Source organism: Odocoileus virginianus, chromosome 22 (assembly GCF_023699985.2).
Source record: "Odocoileus virginianus isolate 20LAN1187 ecotype Illinois chromosome 22, Ovbor_1.2, whole genome shotgun sequence".
NCBI lineage: Eukaryota > Metazoa > Chordata > Mammalia > Artiodactyla > Cervidae > Odocoileus > Odocoileus virginianus.
Genome location: NC_069695.1, coordinates 20571023 through 20591656, shown reverse-complemented (window position 1 = coordinate 20591656; position 20634 = coordinate 20571023). Strand labels below are relative to the sequence as shown.

General features: G+C 43.7%; 1 protein-coding gene across 11 annotated transcripts in view; it reads right to left on the bottom strand.

The window, feature by feature from the left end:
- Positions 1-699: 699 nt before the first annotated feature.
- The window catches only part of DLGAP1 (DLG associated protein 1), a 760977-nt gene continuing 741042 nt past the window's right edge, over positions 700-20634 (bottom strand). For 10 of the 11 annotated variants that reach the window (XM_070452694.1, XM_070452696.1, XM_070452695.1 and 7 more), the window contains 3 exons: positions 10956-11047; positions 6823-6975; positions 700-3884 (listed from right to left, as the gene is read on the bottom strand). In XM_070452694.1, the coding sequence (XP_070308795.1) occupies positions 3675-3884; positions 6823-6975; positions 10956-11047 (455 nt within the window). In that variant the 3' untranslated portion in view covers positions 700-3674. Of the gene's footprint in view, positions 3885-6472; positions 6976-10955; positions 11048-20634 lie in introns of those variants that run through there. The other variant, XM_070452700.1, reaches the window with a different exon arrangement.

The following is a 20634-nucleotide window of genomic DNA, read 5'->3' as shown; positions in this document are numbered from 1 at the left end:
GACACAGGATTCAGAGTTGTGGCATTTTCAGATCATTGCAAGTCCACTTTATAAAGTGTTCTAATTTACTTTGTTTTTGTGTATAAAGTAAGGTTTACAGATATGACGTAGATGAAAACCAGGGGAGATCAACAGTGGCAGTTACCAATTTTAAATGTGGGAAGAAAGATAAAGACATCACAGAAGACAAAGCTAAATGGAAGTTTGGATTTGGGGCTTAAATTGCTGACTTAATAATTGTGTCATACTGGGCGAGTTACCAAAGCTCAGGGAGTAGTTTTTCATTAGTGCAAGGGTGAAATGAAACCCACAATGCATTATTCTGATTTCCCCTACCCTGGAGAACTATGTAGGAAACAAAACTGACATGTTTGGCAAGATACGCACGTGGGTTAAAATCTATACAGATTTGCACCTGTTTGAGAAGCTGATATAACTCCTTTGATAAAACATACAGTCCCTGACCTGAACCTTTCAGAAGTGTATGATCATCACAGTAAAAGGACTTTTAGTTTTCTGTATTTAAATCCCTTCCATAAGGGACAAGGTCTACGCACAAGCTCACAGGTACTAGAATATGTGCTGTTACAATGAAAATCAGAATGCTATGCTTCTGCACTGCTTAATTACTCCCCCAAAGACAATTACTTCTCTTCCGGAAGAAGCAGGACTCTGTAGTGAAAACAGAGAGACCTGAAAGCAGTGCATTAATTATTTTATTAATTTCTTTTTACATCATGGGAAACATTCATCTATTTACAATTATTTTTTTGTCCGCACACAATCTAGGTATATAAGCCTATGAAATTCCAATTCATAAAGCCATAAAAATGTTCCCCACCCCTCCATCTGAAAGCTTTCAAATGAATCTTTTTTTTTTTCCAAACCAAAATAATTTTTAAAAATTACATTTGGGAATTCAGATATGCTAGTGATTTACATTCCAGTTATTTAAAATATGCATCTAGACATGTTTTAAAAAAGAAATGGTAAATTCACAAGGATAAGGCTTAAATTAAAGTGGTAATGCACAGTAAAACATTAAGGAAACATCTATAAATAACAGAAATATAGTACAAATAAATTAGTTCTATTTACCATTTCAAATATTAAAAATCTTTAATCCATTTCTTCATCTCTCTTTACAAAAAGGTTATGTGAGTTGTATGGAAACATCTGCAAAAAATATAATAAATACTTAATTTCTTTGAACGTTTTTTTGATGTGGGAGACAAACTTCTTTTGTAATTCCCCCCTCCCCAAGAAAATACCCAAACACCTTTGTACCAAAGTTAAACAAAATAAGTAATTTTTCAGGGTACATACATTTTCCATTGTGTAACTAAAAAACATTTCTACAAATTACATCAAAAAGAACAATGTAACAAGGGTTATGCTCACGGATGTCAGGCTTAACAGGGCAAGTGATCAACAAGCAGTTTTATGTGGGGTCATGTCTTAACATCAATAATTAGCTTTTTATAAAGTGTTTGTACAATTGGTGTTTTCAAGGAAGGCAAAGGTCATGATGCCTGTAGGCATTCTGCTAAAAGATTTAAAATTCTTACCAAAAATAGCTTATGAATATACAAATACCATTCATGTAGACAAGATAAATAGGCCACCTCTTGTCTCTCTTAAAATATCCTGGGCTAAACCAGTTTCCAAGGAAAATATTGTAGGATGATCTTTAGAAATCTATTTCTCCATCCAAATCTTATCTCTCCCTCAGGGCACAGAGCTGTGGATGGGAACATGGGTCTTCAAATGGATGCTGTTTCCTTCAGGTTAGTCTGTGAGTTCTGAGTCACTGTCATGGCTGAACATGACCATAGGCTACCCAAGGTGGCAGTTGGCCTTACCTGACGCAAACTTTGTGTGACCTTCCCCGGCTGCTACAGAGTAAAGAAAACGTGTATTCTTTTAAAACCAGAAAATACTTGAAGCTTAAATTCTCTATCTGCTCCAATTTTAAAAGTACCGAAAGGTGCTTTGTCCACTCTAGTTAAAAGTTGGTTTGTTTTTAAATAAGTTAGTAGCCCTTTTCTTGTAAACCACAGCAGTAAACATTTGTGCCCTGTTTATAAAGATAGCTCAAAGCATCAACGGCTCTGAGAGGTAGCGAATTCTCTAGTGGTTTTAGAATATGTCCATGAAAATAGTTGTTGCCAGAACCCATCACTTCTCTTAATTTTTAAAATAAAATTAGCACCTGGCTATGAGAGTTTTTTTTTTTTTTAAAGCGTCTCTGGTGCAAGTGTATCTGATATATCTTTTTAAAAGTCTTTCATTTTTCAATGGTAATATCTAACACTTTAGGGAGCTGGATAAAATGCCAGTGATCATGTAAGATCACCTCATTCTAAGTGTTTAAACTGCTAGGAGTAAGGGCATTTAAAGATAACTTCAGCTGGCCGCAAAGGTCATATGCCATCCATCATGACTAAAAACAAAAATCAACCTTCTCTGCCAAATCCCTGGGTCTCTTCAATGTTTAGGAACCGCGATGCTATCCCCCTCCACATGGCTGCTGAACCTTGCAGGTCAAATTTCTTTTCTCTCTGCTTGGGACCTCAAGATGAGTGGCTGCTCTTTGAAATGAGACAGCACGTCTACTGGGACAGAAAGCTTATTTGATGGGTTTGACACAGGACAAAATCCTGATACGGGGGTGTGATAGGACTCTGGAGCAGTGAGGAAAGACTGATGGAGACAAATGTCTGCCCTATGAACTACTGGGTTAAAAGAGACCAAATGTGTAGCGTTCGAAGGGGATGATGGGAAAATCCCGACTCTTCTCAGAAAGCAGGCCGGCTGCCATTTACAGCACTTGGTAAGCAGAGATGTACTTCTATCTGTGTAATTAGGTAGGCTCCCCCCCTCCCCTAGATGGACACTAACAAAGTAATGGAACCAACACTTTCCCCTTTAAAGACCTCCCCCCGCCCACCACCACAACAACAATATAATATACATAGTACAAGAAAAGTTGAGAAAACACTTCAGGTCTAAATTGTCTTAAGAATAGGACAAAAGAAAAAAATCCCTTATGTAGTCTCTTAAGCTAGCAGTGCTTCCTTGGTCTTGCCTTTCCTGTCTTCATTTTATTGCCTTTCGGAATAGATGGATGTCCCTGAAAGATCAAATTGACAATCTTCTGCTGAGTGAGACATTTGAAGCAGTGACTGATGACACAACAGTGAGGCAGTTTGTGCAGCTGTGAGCGACGCAGGTACCCGCACCCCACCTCTCCCCCCGGCACCTGCAGACTTTGCTTCTCTTCCCCACCCACCCGCCACACATCCTGGTCCCCCCCGCGCCCAGCCCCTCTCTGGTGACAGGGTGTGATGTCTGAGGCTGGACATCAAGCGCTCCAGTCTGCTCGCCCAAAATAGGAAGCGTGTCGGGGAAATCAAGGGGATCGGAGCCCTAGTTTCTTTCGCGTGGAAGACGGCGAGGTCCCTAGGGACCGCCCCCCCCAGGGCGGGATCCTGGATGTCTGAGATACCCTACGGTTGGATATTGCTGGAATCTAGGGACGGACTAGCTCGAGGAGGACGGAGGATGGATGGCGGGTGACCTAGAGAGGGGCCGCGTCTACGCGGGTGGGCAGGCGCCGGGGAGGAGGCGGCGGCGGCGGCGGCGGCGGCGGCGGGGGCGCGGCGGCCGGGGCCTCAAAGCCGGGTCTGCGCCTCGGGGATGTAGATCTCGATGCTCTCGGCGCTCTCGGTGGCCGAGTTCTGACGGACGGACGCGGCGCGCTTGGCGGCCATCAGGCGCTTGCGGGCCTCCTGGCGCTGCGAGCTCTCCAGCGAGCGCTCCCGGATCAGCGGCGCGGGGCCCTTCGCCGGCTTCTTGGGCACTGGAGGAGGGGCCCTTCGCTCCTGATCAAAGCAGAAGGTTCATGACATTACACAGCTTCTCAGGACAAGCTTGGGGGAAACTGGGATAGGTCAGTAGTTAGCACACATTTCTTTCTTTTTAAGCCTAAGGGTGGTTAAGTTAGTTCTGATCTGCACACCGTATACATATTTACATATATATATATATGTATTGGAGAAGGAAATGGCAACCCACTCCAGTATTCTTGCCCGGAGAATCTCATGGACAGAGGAGCCTGGCGGGCCACAGTCCATGGGGTCTCAAAGAGTCAGACACGACTGAACGACTGAGCACATAAAATGTATATATTTTTTTCTTTAGTATTCTGGCTTGGGTTTTCAAAAAGATGCATGAGGGTAAAAAAATACTGGGAAGTTTAAGGCCAAGGGTCAAGCTGGAGGGCAGAACTAGTCTCTCCAAGGGAAGGATATGGGTATTTAAAATCTAACCAGCCCCCGCCCCCTGCCCCTCACGTCACCTAAAGGCTGCAGCTTCCAGCATATTTACTGTGGTTTTTCTCTGGAGACGCCAGACTCTTCCGGATGCCAGAGATGGGAAGGAGGGGGCAGTGGTCGCCTCTTAGATTCTGCACCCCCTCTAAGCAGGGCGGCAGCGTGTGGGTACCAGCTGGGTTCAGAGTTTAAAAACATCCCTGCCCTCTCCCCGGAGCCCACCCAAACCTAAACAGCCAAACGAGGAAGAAGCGATTGTTAAAACTGTGTTCGTTTAGCTTTGCTGGTGTCCCGGTGACTTACACCCATTTACACATCACACACAGACACACAGAGATGTACTCGGCAGGGTCACCCTGAGGGAGGACTTGGACAGTTCCTACCCTTGGGGGTGTGGAGTCAGCTCCTAAAACATCCTGCTGGACCATCACGAATTAAGGGCCTCTGGGTGACCTTGGTGGCCCTGAAGGCTATTTCATCATAGGGACAGACACTGTGCCATGACATCTGAACACAAGACTGAAAGAGTTCATCCCCGCTCCCCTCCCCCACACCCCCACAACCCCCAGCAGCAGCAAACTAGAAAACGGTGGGCTATTTTTAAATGCCACTGCAAAAACAAAAATCATTCATCACTGGAAAAAAGAAAATACAGTGGGAAAGGGAATCTACATCACAAAGGATTTTTAGGAAAAAGATAGTGAGTTTTCAGGCTGCAAAAAGGTCCATGTGAATCTGATGATTTCATCTTTTAATAAAATGCCTTAAATTCTCATAAACCTAAAAGTGACAAGTATCTTAAAATATGGATTCCATGATTCTCCAAAGGGCACTCTCTGTGTCCCTCTTTTGCTGGCCTTCGTGAAGTGCCTAGTTACCCTTACTGCAGTGGAGTTGCCCGCCGGTTGTTTAAGGTGGAGTCTCGAGTGGATTAAAAAAAAGGAAGCACAGAGTGCAAACTGTATTCCACCAACTCTGATTGCATTTGTTCATTGTTTCCCCTCCAGTTCATGGGGTGATGCAAAGCTCTGATCACAGATACCATGCATGAAGATTTAGAAATCAAGTTAATAATGATTTACCGTATAACTGTCACTAGGTACCATATATCAATTCTTAGCTTCACTCCTTTTGGACATTTAAATTCTTCATGATTGGGTCACTCAGTAGATACTTTAGAAAGTGCGATTGTTGAAAACTTTTTAGTCATATTTTCCTTTCCTTGCATAGTTTATTTTTTTAACAACAATTTAAAAAAATTGGTGAATGAGAAATTAGATGGATCAGCTCTAGAAAATCAGTTACCAGTATGTGTGTACATCTGTAATGTTTTCTTAAAACCAGACCAATTTAAAAACTTGTTTAGCAGACAGTTTTAAACCCAGATTAAAGAGAACTAGAATGAATGCAAATGTTTGGCTACCCCAGTCAGAGGCCACACAGGCATCAATGGTACTTTGATGTTTCATACCAAAACCCGCCAGGTGGATGGTGACCGAATTAGAGATGAGGGACAGTGATGAGCGTGGTGGCCCCTTCAATTATGCACCGGCCCTTAGCACTAGATTTCTCCTGGGAGCCCAGGGACTCCAAGAACTCTGATATTATGATGGGCAGCAGCAGAATGGACTGGACTGATAGATGAAAGGATCAGGAAAAGGCATCACAGAAATGGCTGTGCCTGACTCCAGAAGTTCGACCTCTCAGAATCATTTGACCTCAGGCTGTAGGAAAGCAAAGGGTTAAAAACGTCATGCATCTCCGGTCAGCCTAAGAGGGTGGACATTGGATACCTGGGCAAGCCTGGTGGAGCCATCGTAATCAAATGTGAAAACTGCAGTTTATTAATTCAAGTAAAAGAATTTGATTCTTTATTTCTAAGCTCTTGCATGAGGAACCCAGTGAGCAATACTCCCCAAGGCAAATCAACCAAAGGTAAAACCTTTTTTTTTTTAAAAAAAGATCCCAGCATTTATGATTACTGTGAAACTATACGGTGTGTATATTTTTAGACTTGAACAACAGTGGTTTCTTTATTACTATATTTATGAAATGATTATCAAAGTCGGTTAGTTTGCAGGGCTTCCTATTTTCTCGGAAACACGTTCTAGGGGTGTAAGGAAGTTGAACTCTTGCTCTATGTAATCATGCACTGAAGATGTCATTTATTTTAGTTTAAAAAGCAAAATGGAGGCAGTTCCTTCCAGTGACTAAAATGGTTTAACTTAAAGTTTAATTAACAAAAAAAAAAAGCCACATTCCCATTTTCCAATTCACAGACAGGTTTTTCTTTAAAAATATGCCTGAAACATATTACAGATAATATCCCAAATGATTACTATGTAAACATTGTCATTACAATGAAATTAATATGATTTCAGCTCCATTTCACATTGTAAACAGCAAGACTGAGAGCAGAAGCCTATTTAGACTGTCCAGGGTTTGTGCAGGTTTTTAAATGAACCATACAAAATCTACATTGTTCTACCTTCTTGTCAAGAGGATCCATCTGTTTCCAATTATTGGCCTTTAACTGATGAAGTTCATCAAATTTCATACTAATGTTTTCTATGGACAACTGCAGCATGTCCCAGAACCCCGCCAGATCCTGAGAGGTGGGCCTTGGATGAGCATTGGGATTCTGCGCAAGAGAGAGAAAAACAGTCACGCTTTAGAAGCGATGTTTGTGACAAGCCCAGCATCAACGTGGCATTTTCAAATACTTCAAATAACAAAAGGAGGATGAGTTCCTTTTAGTTTTCAGATAGGAGAGAAAAGTGAAGTTAGTGATGGTACTGTGCTGTGCTGTGCTTAGTCACTTAGTCGTGTCCGACTCTTTGCGACACCATGGATTGTAGCCTGCCAGACTCCTCTGTCCATGGGGATTCTCCGGGCAAGAATACTGAAGTGGGTTGCCATGCCCTCCTCACTGATGATACTTTTATTTGTTTATTTTATATACTTATGTATATATGTTTTATGGGGCTTCCCAGGTGGCACTAGCGGTAAAGAACCCACCTGCCTCGGCAGGACACATAAGAGACAAGGGTTCGATCTCTGGATGGGGAAGATCTCCTGGAGGAGGGCATGATAACGCACTCCAGTATTCTTGCTTGGAGAATCCCATGGACAGAGATACTTGGCAGGCTACAGTGCATTGGGTCTGAAAGAGTCGGACACGACTGAGTGACTGAGCATATGTGCATACATTATATTTTTATATATATATATATATATATATCTCCATATATTCACCTTTATTAAGGACTAATTGACAAATAAGATTATAAGATATTTAGGATGTACCATGTGATGATTTGATATAGACACACCCTGCGTAAGGACTTCCCCATCGAGTTAAGCAGCACATTATTACCTCACATCTTTATCGTTTTTTGTGTGTGTGAGAACATTTATCTTCTACTCTTTCTTAGCAAAGCTCAGTTAGACAATACAGTGTTATCAACCATAGTCACCATGTTCTAATTAGGTCCTCAGACCTCATTCATTTTATAGCTGAAAATCTGTATCATTTTACCAACGCCCCCTCCATTTCCCCTACCCCTGAGCCCTTGGCAAACACTTTTATACTCTCTCTATGAATTTGGCTTTTAAAAAAGGAAAAAAGATTCCACTACAAATGATAATTTTATATAATCATTTTAGACACATTTGAGTCACTTATTCTCAATGTCAAGGTAAAATTCTTTTGTAATACAGCATCTATCAGTATGGTATGGTAGGGCATCTAAACATTTGGAAAAAAACCAGAATGTGTGATGTATGCCAAAATGCATTTAAAACTATATTTAAATGAAAATACCATATTACCAAAAAATACACTCCATTGTTATTAGAGTCAGTATTTGACTCCATGGCATCCAACATACTCAGAGAACAGATAAGGAATCTAAAGTAAGATTCATTTTAATACTTACGTTGAGTGAAATAATAGGGCAAACAAGTGACAAGTAATAAAAGAATTATATTTTCAAAGTATTGTGTGTTTAACAATTAAGATATTTCTAATAGGAAGACATTTTATCATATAAGTACTTGGACATAATCATTTGGAAATGAATTGGTTTTAAATTGACCATAACATAATACGGCAAATGTGAGAACACTTGGCTATACATACACATCGATTTCTGTGCATTTGCTAGATAATATTAAACATTCTTTGATGTCTGGATTGACTTTCTTTGCCCTCATTCACATATCCGTGACAAACACTAGCGAGTAGGAACCACTAATTTATATGATCTGAGACAGAAAAACCATAACTAAGAGACTCAAGGTATTACTACTGGCAACAATCGCTAAAGGTATTCATGGGCAGATAGCTAGGGCTCATACTTATCAGAGGTTTCTATTGAGGTTCCATTTGGTTACCTCTGGGTATCCCAAGCAATTGGAAAGACTGTGAAATCTCATGCCGTATAATAACTTGAGGCCCGTTCTTACTTTTAAAACAACCCTAAAGAAATGACATCATCAGAATTTCAGAAAGCACAGGGTCAGTGACCATCAAAGTAAGTAGACTGGAAAAAATGCTTTTAAGCCTTTTGATGGATGAGTATTATTGGTCTGACTTCAAAATAAATACAAGAATGTATTTATAAACTTATACTTTTAAAACTACCCATAGTTCATTGGAATAAATAAATTCTAAAATTTGTAAGCATTTGGTTCACTGTTAAACTCTATTCCAGTGACACCTGAATTAACAAGAGGGCTTCTCTGTAGCATTTTGATATAGTAAACTAGAATGTTTCTTAATATCTAGGTTCAGAATAGACAGATAATAACTGACAAAGTACTTGTCAACTGGAGTTTTATGATCTCACAATATATTACCTTATCTTATTTGTAATTAAAAGCTAAGTTGCTCATACCTTGAAGTTCACTAAAGCCTTTTAGGTCACAAGCCCTGTTGTTAAACTGTGTTAGTGCATTAATAGATAGAATGATAGCATTTAACTCTTTAGTAACATGGGAAATTTGTTCCTTCCCCACCAAGAATCTCTTTGCCCCCTCATCATCCAAGGGGTGAATGGGGAAGCAGAAAGAAAGAGTCTGGGTGCTCAGCCAGTCTCTTAATCAGTGACTCCTGTGACACCCAGCACAAGAAGTAGTTGTGAAACCTGCCTCAGTCTGAATCAGGTCACTTGGAGGTCAGAGGTGATAGAGGATGAGAAAGATAAGGAGGGCCAGTTTGAAAAATATGGCTTTATATGAACTTTTTAAGGAGTTAAAGAATCATACGAATTAAGATCTGAGATACGTGAGCAAGTTTACAAATTAGAAGGAATTCTGTACCTGACACATAGTGAAGCTCAATAAAATATTTGTTAAATCACTGATCAATACATTTACTAGTATATATTATCTCATAATTCAGAATATAATTTCTGAGAAGTTGAAAGAAGGGCCAGGTCATTTTTGCTGAGGAAGGGGAAAGCAAACTATAGGTGTGGGGGTTGGGGGTGAGGAGGCAGGAAAGAGAGGTTTCAGAAAGAAAAGCCTGGTGAAGGGGCACAAGAGCACTGACTTGTGCAGACTTTATATCTGCTCTTGGTTGAGTCTTGTCTAGACAAATCCCATTCAGTCTGTATTTGTCCTTGTTAACAAGATGTGGTTAGAACGCTAAAAAAAAAAAAGAAAAAATCATCGTTTGGGTCAATCAGATCACAAATGATTGTGTTTTGAACTTTCCAGAAGATTAAAAGAATTGCTTTTCATTTTCTTTATTTTAGATGCAGTTTCCACCCGTGGGTCGGGGGTATCCTCTGGAGGAGGAGATGGCTATCCACTCCCGTATTCTTGCCTGGAGAATTTCATGGCCAGAGGAGCCTGGTAGGCTACAGTCTATAGGGTCACAAAGAGTTGGACGCGACTGAGCGACTGAGCACACAGATGCAGCTTGATCATTAATGGCCAATAAAAGCTATTTTTGTGGAATGACACTTGTGGAGATGGCAGAATTAAAAAAAAAATGTGAGGAAGCTCTTGGCCTTGCATTTTGCTGACAGTTTTTTTAAAATGTTGTTGCTGCTAATACAGGTTTTGTCTGTTCTGCTTTATTTCATTTCTGTGTATCCAAGAAAGATGAATGATTCATTGTTCTCATGGAGATCAAATCTACACTTTCTGACACATTCCACCTCCAGTTCTTGAATTAAAACAGAGCACTCTGATAAGGAAAAAGGACCCAATGGCTACTTCAGAAAGAAACTCATTATCCAAAATGATTTTTTTCTGAAATATTATTTTTGAAATAGCAGGCTGCTCCAATTGGGTAAGAATAATAAAATAAGGAGGCCAAGAAAATAGAAAATATTCAGCAACCAGAAAAAAAAAAAAGGAAATGGAGTTTTAACTTGATAACTTGATTGGATTCTTTGAAGATAATTTAATATTTTTTTATTATTTTAAAAGATAAATATTTTTAATTTTAAGAAAAGCAGGAAATATATGATTCATTGGAAAATTCTCTCTTTCAGGTTAAGAGAGTCCAATGAGCCCTGGCTTGGTTCTGCTTCAGTTGAACTGGTCTTGACCACATGTTCTCACGGGGAGGAGCAGGGAAAACTAGTATTGACAGGGAAAGATACTTACCAGGTTTTCTTCACACAGTTCTCTGAACTGGTAGAATTTCTGGGCCATAAGAAGTTGGGCACTGCCCACTGCGGTTCGGATTTTCCCTAGAACTGAAAAAAGCAAACAGACAAGAAGTTTACACATGTCTCATTGTTGAGACTTAGTCTGGCTAAAGCAAAGAGGAAGTTGCGCTGTAGTAAATTAGAGAAGACCGCACGCAGACCGCACGCGCGCACACGCACACAGCCAGATCGTGCCATCGCTCTGCACGTCTATGCAACAGAGACTCCTGAGTTAAAAGTGGAAAACCAGCTTGGAAAAACCCACATGCTCACCAGGCATCTTTCTTAGGGATAACGGAGTTTTCCATCACAGCCCTGGATGTTACCAGGAGAGGAGGCAAATACTTCTGCTTTGTTTTTTCCCTTTTACTGCAAGGATGAATTTCCAGTGTTTACCAGTCCAGTTAGGGATTTATTTGTGTCAGCAGTCATGGTCTGCTAGCTTGTTTTTCTAATCCGAAACCAAACACAAGGAAAGCAGCCCTGACTTGCAGGCGGGTAGGGATCTCATGGCACTCACCAAATCCCATCCACAGCCTTCCTTATTTTCCCGAAGCTCAGCCACTGGGACTGTCAGGAAAGAGCGAGCCTGGCCAACTGAAAGATTTTGTAAGGAGCGAACATTTTCAGCCCGTTGCCTAGGGAACACCAGCACTGTCCCAGCTTTTACACTCCACGGATCAACATTATTGTTCAGAGAGGTTTAATTCCCTGTGGTCTGTGCTGAAAATCCTCCCCTTTGCAAGCTACTTCCTGCCTTGAGTGAAGTCGAAGGGGAGAACCTTCCAGCAGTGGGCCAGCTGAGCATCCCTGAGCATCTCTGAGCATCCCAAGCTCCGGATTATCCCAGAGGTGCTCGCTCTGCCTGGTGGGGACTGCGTGGCCGGAGCCTGGCCACCCATCACCGCCACCGGGCAGGAAGGAAGGGGAGACGGCGGCCGCAGAGAAACACAGAGCAGGGGGACCTCCCGGGGGCACTTGCCCCCTTGAATTTCTTCACTGGGCCCGGTGGGGGGTGGGGGGCGCGGGATTTTATGGCACTGCAGCAACATTTTTGCTGCTGTAGTTTTGTTCTGACTTTACTGTGCCTAAGACTCAGAGTGGAATTATATCTCCTTTTCTTGACCCCATTCCCCACAAAGACTGAGAAGACAACAGAAGGACAAGCAATATCGTTTGGCTCAGGGTTTCCTGGTCAATAGCTTCTCTGTTAGTTTAAGGCTGCCAGGCTGGATAATGGTTCCGACGGGCCACCACTGGTCTCTACCCAAACACTTCAGACACGTTTCTGGGTCAGGAAGATCCTCTGGAAGAGGGCACGGCAACCCACTGCAGTATTCCTGCCTGGAGAATCCCCATGGACAGAGGAGCCAGGCGGACTACAGTCCGTAGAGTCACAAAGAGACACAACTGAAGTGACTGAGCACGCACACACACGTCACCAGGGCATCTCTGGACTTGGGAAGTCACCAGTCACACCAGGAGGCTGAAGTGCAGAGACCACCTCCCTAGGGAGAGCTGGGGTCCTCCTTGAGAGCATCTGGCACAATTCTTCAGGCCTAAACGTTGGATTTTTTCAATCTATCTGCTTTTAAAATATTTGGGGATGGTTGCATTTTCCTCTTTAATTCATCCATCATGTCTGTGAGGCCTTCCTCCCTTTTCTTTTTTAATTAAAAAAATTTATTGGAGTAAAGTTGCTTTAAAATATTGTGTTAGTTTCTACTGTACAGCAAAGTGAATCAGCCAAACACATACATATACCCCCCTTTGTAGATTTCCTTCCCATTTCAGGTCACCAAAGAGCATTGAGTAGGGTTCCCTGTGCTATGCAATAGGTTCTCATCAGTTATCTATCTTATACATAGTGTCACCTCCCTCCATCTCTCAGCACCCCAAAGCAAAAAGGACATGGGGAAACAGGGTACCATAGAAGCTAAAGGGTCAGGCTCTGAGCTGGCTGAGGGTCCTCTCTGGAAAACTTGGCATCCATTGCTCTGGACAGGTCACCTAATCTCTGTTTTCTTATATGTAAAATGGGATCGAACCCAGGTCTCCTGTATTGCAGGTGGGTTCTTTACCACCTGAGCTACTGAGGAAGCCCCCCCCCCCTTTTTTTTTTTACTGTATGTGATGGCAATTAACTTTGCAGGGACTGGGCTGGCCCTCAACGCCAAGGCCAAAACAGCCCCAGAGGAGGCTGAAAAGACATGTGGCATCTCTATAAACGCTGCTGCAGGGACAGTCCATGGGGAGTCTGGGAACTCATTCATTCACTTAGAAATACTGGGACTGGAAGCAATCAAACACCCAGTGCTTCCTGACTATGCCAGCTCCCCCATGAGCATGTCAGAACTCAGAAATAGAGCAGAGGGCTTCCCCGGTGGTGCAGTGGATAAGAATCCACCTGCCAAAGAAGGGGACATAGGTTCCATCTCTGGTCTGGGAAAACTCCACACGCAGCAGGGCAGCTAAGTTTGTGTGCATCACACTGCTGAGCCCGTGTGCTGCAGCTACCGAGGCCCACACACCCTAGAACCTATGCTCCACAACAAGAGAAGCCACGGCAATGAGACGCCCAAACACCGCCATGAAGAGGAGCCTCTGCTCGCCACTAGAGAAAACCTGCACAGCGCAGCAGAGATCCAGAGCAGCCAAAAATAAATACATAAAAAATTAAATGGAACTCACAGCTCTAAGAAAAAGAGAGAGAGCGGAACAGACATATTTTGTATATCTTCAACCTGGACACTACGTATCAATTCAAAGGAGTCAATCTGGCTGTCCCACCAGTGGTGAAGGTTCTACAGTGGGTAGGCTAGGTGAATACTTCCCAGACCCAGCTGCTTACACCTAATTCACCTGTTCTGCTTCCTTGCCTGTCTAACTTCTTCTATGTAACATACCAGAAAAAGCACAGGCGCTGGAGTCTGAAATGCCATTTATCAGCTACGGATCCTGGGAAAATTTATTGTACTCAGTACTCTGCTCTCTTCATCTGCCGAGTGATCATAATACTATCTTCCTAGGAGTGTAGACTGTAGATTTGATGAAATCATGTGTGAAAATCCTTAGGGTGTAGCAGGAATTATAACTCCTATATACTTTCGACATTCTTGGTCATTTACCAGGGAAACAAAAGGTGACATATTCCCAAACAGGGGATTATTTCTCCTGCAAATCTTCACACTCCAAACTCTCTTCCCAACAGTGTGGATTGATTGAATGTCCTCTTTTTTGATCGTTGCCATGCAGGCAGACCTAGACAAGTGTCAAGGAGTGGGTGAATCATGTCTTTAATCATGTCTTTGTGTATATAAGGAATCCATAACACTTCTTCAGGGCCCCAGATTTTCATCCTTATCTGTAGAGTCTGGCCTAGCTCCCCACCTATCAGAGCTAGAACAGTGGTTAACTGACTGACAGAGACACACAGAGGAGACAGGACCTTAACCAAGGACGCCTAGACCACCCTGTTGGAGCCTGTGCAGAAAAGAGACTTGCAAAATCAAAGATCAGATTCTCCTGGGAGCCACAGTTGCTCCAGGCAAACAAGGCCCATCTTCAGGTGCAGAGCAGACCAGATACGCCCTGCTGGCCTGCAGGGTGCAGGGCCCTCCCTTCTCTCAGAACTGTGTTTCGCCACATGATTTAGAGCCATTCAAATCAGCGGGCTCCAAACTCAGTGCGTCTCTTGCTGCTGAACTTTAGTCCTTGGAGATGGTCTTGGTCTGCTCCCTCCCTGACCCTCCTTTTCTGACTCTCATTCACTGGCAACTGAATCCCTGCTCCCTTGGCTTTAGCAAAAACCTTGTCTGCTACGAGATGAAGAAAACAGGGAATCAGGCATGAATATTCTCAGTGTTCTGCCTCTCCTGACACTTGCCACCTCCCCCCCACCCATGGTCCCCTAAAACTCTAAAGAGGGGAGGTTTTGCATGATGGAGGAGCAGTGGTGCGGCCAGCATCAGAGATGTCAGGTGCGCGAAGTACTGCCATTCATTCTTGATGGAATCAGCCCAAGATTGACAGGCACCCCTGCGCTAAACAGCTCTCCACATCCACCCTTCCCATCTCCCTGTATCCTTGGTCCCACTCCCTCCTGGTTGCTCTTCCGTCTCAGCCCCTCTTGACAGCTTTACCTGAGAGGCCTGGGAGCCACCTCAAGTCTCTCCCATCCTAAGGGGAAAGTCCTCCCCCATCTTGTGATCCCCTCTAGCTAACATAAAATCCCTCTCCTCCCCTGTTATGGGCCGACTTCTGTCCTCCCCAAAGTCATCTGTTCAAATTCTAACCTCCAGAACCTCTGATCGGGACTGTATTTGGAGATGGCCTTCAAATCTGTAGTTAAAGGAAGGTCATTAAGGTGAGCCCTCATCCAACATAACTGGTGTTTTTATAAGACAGTGGAGTTAGGACGTAAATACACACAGAGGGAAGACCAAACCACCGGGAGAGGCCTCGGGAGAAACCAGCTCCTTGATCTCAGCCTTCTAGCCGACAAAACTGTGACAAAAGAAATTTCTGCTGGTCAGGCCACCGGGTGGTATTTTGTCACGGCAGCCAGAGCATATGAATACATCCTGTTAGATGCTGGATTCTCCAAAGGGCAGACTCCTTTGCTGTCTTCATCCTCAGCTCCCAGTGGTCCTGCCTCCCTGCAGTCTGGCTCTCCCTGCCCGCCCCCACTTCTGGACCTCTGCATTTGGCACAAGGGAATTTCAGCCCCCCGGGCACTCACAGTGCTCTCTGGTCCTGACCTGGCTTCCCTCTTCCCTCTGCCTCCTGAATGTTGAACACAAAACTCAGTCCTAAGTCTACTTCCCTTGACTCCTGCGAGTGATCTCATCCATGCTCCTGGGTTCAGCTATTCTGTAAAAGAGGTTTATTTTGCTCTGATTTGTAACTGGGGTTATACCAGCCCCTGGTGTAGCATGTTTGAGCACCTGGTCGACACCTCTTTGGATTTGTGTCCCCAAATCCACATTCCCTTCAGACGATCCTAGTTGCTTACAGTGAGGGCTACAAAGCTCCATCACCCTTCCCGTGCCAATTTGGAGGTTTGGCTTTGTAAAGGGAGCTGGAGAGATTCTTATCTCATACAATTCTCATGCTTAATAAAACTGTTCTGTGCTCCTCTACCATCCCTAAGATAAGCGAGAAACTCCTTTTATGGGCCACATGTTTAGCCTCACCTCTGCCCACTCCTATTATGCCCTAGGCTCCCAATCTCCCAAAGCTGGTCTCTCCACAGTGCATTTGCTCAGGCTAAACACTGAACTGAGGGTGCCTCCTGCCTTGGGCCCACACTGACCCCACCCACTGGCCCCCCGCTCCTTGCTGGCCCCACCCCTTTAACCTCTCCCTGTCTTTGCACCTCAAATTCCCCTGCACAGATCTGTCTCTGCCCTCTCCAGATTCTTTGCAGCATCATCCATTTGTCTGGCTTTCTAACCAGACCAGGAGCCCCTTGATGGCATAGACTGAGCCGACGTAACTCCTGATATCCTGTAGAAGGAGTAAGTTTCAAAGTGAACTGACTCATCTGTAAACTTTATGTTAACCTGAAAAATTAATGGCAAGATTCCAGGCCTTAAGCATTCCACTTCTTTAAGATTTTACTGTGTCCAGCACCACTTTTTCATTACAATCTTGATTAATTAATTAGCTAATACAGTCTTGGTTGGGTTATTGTTCCTCTTGTATGCTCAGAAGCTTCGGTCATGTCTGACTCTTTGCAACCCTATGGATAGTAGCCCACCAGGCTCCTCTGTCCATGGGATTTTCTAGGCAAGATTGTTCCTCTTGGTTTTCTGTTTATCACACTAGTTGTGCTGACTCTGGCTGGAAGAGCCAGGCCATTTGGGATAAAGTTGAACATGTCTCTGGATGAATTAAATCTCCTTATCATCAACTTTTGACTTCTTTTTACTCACTTGGCCCCCACCACCATGTTTTATTTTTATTTTTTTTTTAAATTTTTTATTTTTCCGCCACCATGTTTTAGACTTTAGGGGTAAGGAGGAAAAATGAAGTTTTAAAAGAGTGGATCCACCCACTCACTCCAAAGTCATGTGGATTTGTCAGACCAAAATCTGTGTGATTTCAAGTCAGATTATCCACGCAGAGACGGTTTTATTTACGTGGAAAAGAATTTTGCCAACCAACTGCCCAGCTGTTTCTCAAATACATTTGTGATCCAGAGCTGCTGTCAATAAAAGGTCTCCACAGAAAACATGGATCTGTTTCATTCCTGGCTGACAACGGCTGCTCTGAATGTAACATGAGCACTTTTTTTTTCTTAAAGGAGCCAAAACTTAAATGAATAAAGAATGATGAATTTATTAAAGGTTAATGAACAAAGAATAGAATTCTCAAGTAGAAATGATCTCATGGACTAAAACCAGAGCTTCCATGGGGCTAAGCCCTGGGGGAAATATTATTTTGTTTGTAAAGAGCAACTTTTCAAACACTCAGCTAATTTTATTTTTCCCCAACTCTTACTCCAGGAGTCTTACTTGTAAAAGATGCTTATGTTCCCATCCATGTCTCCATTTACATCAGCCATGAACTAGAAACAGCATCTACATCACATAGACAGATACAGTTTTTGAGCCTTTGAAACTGGAATGAGATTAAATGAGTTAGCATTTCCCTTGGGAATTGGGAAGGACTAAAGACTGCATTTGAAGTCCATTCCCATGATCTTCCACAGAAATAGTTATGGTTAGAGAAAGCAATGGGGAATCGTGCTCCATGAGGCAAGCCCTCTCTCTCCAATCTCTGCCTCTCTGTTGAATAGAGATGTCTGGAATATTGAGAACAGCGCTGGCCCAGGAAACAGGAGAGCTGCTTCCAGTCATGGTCCTGCTTCCCTCTGTCCATCTCTACCTTTCCCGGCCTTCATGCCTCTGAGCCTCTCAGCCTCAGATCACTTCCAGTAAAACACACCTGCAAAAGGATGCCCAGACCAGCACCAACACCTTCCTCTTTGTGCCCAGCACTGTGCAGAGCAAAATGCACCCAGCATTCTGGAAGGTTAAACATAAGACACATTGCACCCAGTTTTCTTTTCTGCCACTTCCTTTGTGGTCACTAATTTCAGGTTGGTCAGACCTTAAAAAACATGTATGCCTGTGTGTGTATGTGCATGTGTGTGTGTGTGTGTTGGGGCATGGAGGTGGGGAGGGACCTTTTGAAGGTCAATTCAAAGGAAAGATGTGACTAGAACCGGAAGGAGCTAGGATGCACCCACCTTACCTGCTTAGAAGCACTCAAGGCTTGAGGCAGCTGAGCTGCAGAAATCACAGCATGCTCCTGTGCCTGCCACCCACCAGTCTTCAGGCTGCAGAGAGGCCACAGGCACCCCGGGCAGAGCAAGCTTGGGATGGCACCCATCAACCGTCGAGGCGATGACTGTGCACAGCTTCCCCACTGTAACTCAACCTGAAACCTGGCAAACCCCATTTCAGGTTTCATTACCAGCCGGATGTCCGCTGCCAAGGCTCCCAGGTCTTCTGGGGGACTCAAGGCCAAGTTTCACTAACGGGGGGATGCTATTACCAGGCAAAATGAAAGTGTTACTAATCTGCCTCCCTCCCACACACGCTTTGGGTTTATCCGTTCCTTTCAGATAAAGCCTGAAAATTCCACATAGAAATTGTCCACAGTTCAGGAGGCAAAGCTAGATTTCCAAGCACAATCAACCAGTATATTTCACCCTGGGGCCACTGAAACCAGAGCCCATGTTTGGAGCCAGTGGTGCTGGACTGCATTCCTGGTGGGAGCCCTGCGCTCCATCTGGGCGTTTCGTCCTGGTCAGATAAAACCAGACGGGTCCCTGTAACATGCAGGCCCTCTCCAACATCGTGAGGGACCATCTCCCTGGGACAGCTGTTTCACACAAGGGCCCATTGTCTGAGACAAGCTCGGGTCGGTTTACTTTGAGAGCTGCAGGAACATTCTGTCAGCTGCTACGGCTCCCTTGCTCACTGCAGATTTCTCTTAGTTTGTTAGTGAGCCAGAAACCTACCATCAACTGTTACGGAGGAAGGTTTAACCCAAGAACCAACGTCTTCACACTGCTTTCATTTTATCAGGAAAAAGGATAGCTCCCCACACCTGAAAAATTTATAGCTTGACTTTTGGAGAGCCGTGATTGTAAGTGTTTATTTTCTTTCTGGACTTCCTTAAGTACATTTGTCCAGTTTTGGGGAAAGCAGTGTTTTCCAGTCCTGGAAGGCCACAAACAAGATCCCTAGGAAGCAGCAGTCAGAATTAGGATGATAGCAACGTGAAATAACTGATCACTGAATAATTACTGCAAATTGGATGACTCTTTTTTTTTTTTTTTCTTCAGGGCTTCCCTGGTGGCTCTGATGGTAAAGAGTCCTCCTGCAATACAGGAGACCCAGGTTTGATCCCTGGATCAGGAAGATCCCCTGGAGAAGGAAACGGCTACTCGCTCCAGTATTCTTGCCTGGGAAATCCCATGGACTGTGGAGCCTGGAGGGCTACAGTTCTCGGGGTCACAAAAAGTTGGACATGATTGAGCAGCTATCACTTTGTTACTTCAACTCTCTTATAAAGATGGGTGATTGCAACCAACCCAGGCCCCAGATCTGAATCTCAGGTTCCCATTAAGCAGTCAGTTCTTTACCGGGGAGGGAGGCTATGCCATGCGGTCTGTGGGATCTTAGTTCCCCAACCAGGTATCAAACCCACTCCTCTGCACTGGAAGCACAGTCTTAATCACTGGACCTCCAGGGGGGTCCCAGAGCAGACGGGTGCTGCTCCTAACTTCTTTTTTTTCCCCCTCAGACATGCTGTGTTTTGATTTAGGAAGATATTTAGGAAGATACTTAACTTACATTCCTATAAGCATGATGAATAAGTATGGATGTGATGATAGCAAGTCTGACTCACGTACCTTCAGCTGCTGCACAGTATTTTTTGGGGAGGCGGGATATTTGTGTGTGTGTGTGTGTGTGTGGTGAGATATACATAAGATCTACCATTTCAGCCATTTTTAAGTGGGCCATTCAGAGACATTAAGCACAGTCACTAAACATTTAAAAATATTTAAAATATGGAATAATTCTTGGGCCCCACAAGATAAATTAAGCAGGTGTGATTAGAATCGTCCTTTCTCCCACCCAATCCTGCTTATCTTTCCTTGCTGATGGTGAAGATCAGCTCTCCTGGGAGGGATCACTCATGGAGCCACCATTGTCACGTACCCTAAAGAATGACCCTCCTGTCTGGGACTCAACACAAAAGGTGGTTTGACGAGCAGACACATAGATCTGTGCTTGACCCATCTATCAAAGCCCTTTTTCTGTGTACACAGATTTTTTTTTTTCTTTCTCAAAAGCCGGTTACTTAGACATTGCTATGCCTGCCAAACAGAACTGGCTCCCCTTCCTTACTACCCTCCCCCTTATTAAAAAAAAAAAAAACAAGCAAAGGTTAAATTAGAGACTTACTAAAACAAAGGCCCTCTGCAAACCCAGGCCCACTTATCAGAACAGAAGTGAGGTTGCCAAGGAGGCAGGGGCAGATACGTATGGAGAGCTTTGGAGGAGGCACTCAGGAATACACAAAGTGTTATTGTCTTGTCAGATGTTATTCATGTT